General features: G+C 39.5%; 1 protein-coding gene across 1 annotated transcript in view; it reads left to right on the top strand.

Moving 5' to 3' along the window:
* The first annotated feature begins 307 nt into the window (after positions 1-307).
* The window catches only part of LOC129847373 (testis-expressed protein 264 homolog), a 142,123-nt gene continuing 138,706 nt past the window's right edge, over positions 308-3,724 (top strand). The window contains exon 1 of the mRNA XM_055915149.1: positions 308-896. Within this exon, the coding sequence (XP_055771124.1) occupies positions 639-896 (258 nt within the window). The 5' untranslated portion in view covers positions 308-638. The remainder of the gene's footprint in view (positions 897-3,724) is intronic.

Below are 3,724 nucleotides of genomic sequence, written 5' to 3'. Positions count from 1 at the left end.
TCCAGTCTGACAAGCTTGATTGATTGCGTGACACTGTACTAAATAATGGACCCAGCTCCTTGTTCAGGGAACATACGCCGTTTCCACACCATAGAGTGCAAGAGGATGTTGTGGTATAGTTTCGTGCCAATTTATTCGAGCTATTTTAAAAGAAAATCACCTGGAATAGCCAACAAGGCAATTGATAGTGTAAAAATAATTTACACAATAATGCACAAATGTAATTGTTTTTTTATGATTAAAGCTAAACAAAATGTCGCGCTTTATCGAAAAGGGACACCCCTTCAGACGAGGCTAGATGGTTTGTCCGGGAAGCATGTTGTGTTTAGGGAAATGAACGTTGACTTGTTTAGCTATTCGGCCAGCATCGCGGGACCGCCGTTACCTTCACTTATCACCAAAAATCTTACAAATACAAACAAGTTGCTTTTACATCACAAGCAATTCATATGCATTTTATTTTAAAAAAAATATCGCGAATAACTGATTCATGAGGTTTCGGTTTGTAGACTGTCCGCAAACTTGTGCTTCCCCAAGCAAGGAGTCTGTCTACACTTCATAGGGCTTGACATTGTCAGAACGGAACGTTTCACCGGAAAAGGGTTGTTGCATCAGGGGCAGCAGCGTTAGTGGTGACAATGTCTGACTCTATTATTTTAGCTCTGATAGTGTTTCTTATATTGTGTTTGATTGTAACAGTGGTGGCAGCTATTGTGTACTCTGGGCTGTTCACTGGGGTCAATATCAAGACAGGGTCGCCTCCTATCAAAAACGTTACCATTGCTTACAAACTTCACAAGGGACCTTATAAAGACTGTGGTGTTGCCTTCACCGAGACTGTCAGTATTGGGCCAAAGCTCAATACCATCCGTGTGTCCTACGATGACTCCACAGAGGTAAGACACCTTATGAACGGCATGCTGACGTGTGAGAGAATAATCAAACTGTCTTCACTTCCAGATGTATTTCTCAGCTCTTTTCAAAGGAACAAAGCTTGAATCAAGAGAGCTGAATGGAATTCTGATTTGGGATCATGAATAAAGTCAGCTGTCCAATGCCACGTTGCACAGCTGATGATTTCCCCCTTCTGTAGTTCCAGTTTACTTTGGCATTAGCATGCAACTGACTAAAACATGGGAAAATCCTCCCAGGAGTCAGATGAAAAAAACTGAGTTTATGCCATTATGCTAAATATAGTCTAGTACTAAACCTGACTGCAGTATGAATGCAATTCTGTTCACTCTCTTATAGAGCTTGAGGGTAATTTATTCTGACACATTGGCTGTGAGAAGAAACTGGCTTGAGGGTAGTAACTAGTCCAGGCCAGTGTCTGTTTTAGTGACTTTACAGAGCAATAGTTTGTGGAGTATCCTTTCATGTCCTTGTTTCTCTTTTCAGTATACCTGTACTGTAAAGCACCACCTATAAATAGATCACCATTCAGCTGTAAGTTTCTCATTCCTTCACTCCTCACGTGAGCTCAGGTGTTTAGTCAAAAAGATGTGGCAGCCACACAACATCTGCCTGTTAGAGCTAGATGTTTACTGAGATCTCAACTAATGATACCCAGGCTGGGTTGCCAATGGGATGGTCTGGATACACTCATGTGACCCAGTGGTAAAAGGAGCAGATGGCTACAGATGCAAAAGATTGATACATTTGTGATGTGAAATTCCTGCAAGACAACCCTGTACCTGAGATGCACACGGCCCAGTGTAGGCATAACATTATGGTGTTTGGGTGGGTTTTGTTGCATATATTGTGGTTTGGGAATTGCTTTGTGCTGCTGGTGTAGCAGAGAGATGAGCTGTTTGGATAGTGATATTGTGTTTTGTCAGCCGCTGACGTTTGAGTGCTGGGCATTCCCATGTGCTCATGGGAATGCCCAGCAACATGTGAAGTTCATAGGAGCGTGTCAAATGAAAGATTAGTATATCTTTAAGAAATTAAAGTATACAGTGAGTATCATAAGTAGCCTATTCAACCCCCTTGGATTTTCCAAATGTTGTTGCGTTACGAAGTGCGATTTGAAGTGAATTTAATTATTGTGCAGCGGCAAGAAAAAGTATGTGAACCCTTTTGGAATTACCTGGATTGCTGCATACATTTGATCTGATCTTCATCGAAGTCATGTTAGCAATTTATGTTATTATTCAATAACACAAACTCCAAAGGAAATCAGGCGGAGGAAAATAGGTTTATTCAAAGAGGACAAATCATACAGGGAGGTAGATGGTCATTCTCCCCTCTCCTCAGTGATGCTCTCCAGTGTTCTCTACTGTGGTTCTCTCCACAGAACAAAGGGACAGCGTGTAGTTTTATAACCCAGCCCTAGCCTGTGGTTGACCAATTAGAATTCCTTGCAATAAAACTAGCCAATGGCCAAGTAACCAGTATCCTATTTCAGAAAAAACACTTTCCATTGATCGTTAGTTCTTGACCTCTCGTACTCTGTCTCTGCATTGTGTATTTATCTTTATCAACATATTCTTACAGTCACAACAATAGACAAACACAGTGTGCTTAACTAATAACACACACATTTTTGTACTTGTCTTGTCTATATTGAATACATACTTTTCCATCCTACACTGTGAATGTTTAAATTATGCGAACCCCCGGGATAATGACTTTTCCAAAAGCTAATTGGAGTCAGGGGTCAACTAACCTGGAGTCGAATCAATGAGACGAGATTGGAGATTTTGGTTAGAGCTGCCCTGCCCCATAAAAAAAAAAAAATCACAAAATTTGAGTTTGCTATTCAGAAGAATCATTGCCTGACATGGACCATGCCTTCAACAAAAGAGATCTCAGAAGACCTAAGATTAAGAATTGTTGTCCTGCATAAATCTGGAAAGGGTTACAAAAATATCTCTGTCAGGCCACAGTAGAGTTGCAAAGGGTCGTAAACTTTCTGGTAAATTTCCAGAAAGTTAGCTTATAACAGTTAACCTTTTTTGTGGGAAACACAAGGCAATTCTAGGTCTTGTGGTATATTTTAGTTCAACTATCCTCAATTCAATGGAATTGCAACCCTCTGCATGCACAGTGCATTTTTCCTTCACATGTACAGCTGATTCTCAAGATCTTGCACACTAATGAGATGCTATTGAGGCCACATTATTACACTGTCTGAGCCAAGAACTACATGCTTTCTGTTAAGTTTTGATTACAATACTGGGTGGGGTGAATATATTTTATATGACGTACATTATTTTTTGTTAACTAGTAAATAGTAGCCTACAGCAAAGTGTGTTTTAATAATTTCTAACTCGTTACCAATTTCTGCTAGTTAGTTTTTGCTACCGTGTGGGTTTTAGCTTGCTTGAGCCTGCTAACTGGAATGTTAATTCACTTGTTTCCATACATATTTCATTTTAAAACCATTTATCTTACAAAGGATTTGTTTAATCTAACTGCTTAACTATTTATCTGTACATGGAATGTTATTTATTTATTTTTTACTCATAATTTTTTTAATCTTTACAGGAAAGTGCCAACGGGCACGATCTGATGTGTGGATACATTTCACAGCAGCTAATGTAGAAGGAAAAGCTGTGTACATTTGCAAATACTGTGCTAAATCATATGTGAAGAATGCAACAAAGATTCAGAATCATCTGGCCTAGTGCATAAAGTTCCCTCAGCACTCACAACAAGCAACCTCCTGACAAAAATCCCTCTACTTCTATTCGAGGTGAAAATTATGAATCAGACACCTTAT

Source organism: Salvelinus fontinalis, chromosome 3 (assembly GCF_029448725.1).
Source record: "Salvelinus fontinalis isolate EN_2023a chromosome 3, ASM2944872v1, whole genome shotgun sequence".
Classification (NCBI taxonomy): Eukaryota; Metazoa; Chordata; class Actinopteri; order Salmoniformes; family Salmonidae; genus Salvelinus; species Salvelinus fontinalis.
The sequence above is the reverse complement of the archived record's forward strand: the minus strand, read 5'-3'. Positions and strand labels throughout refer to the sequence as shown.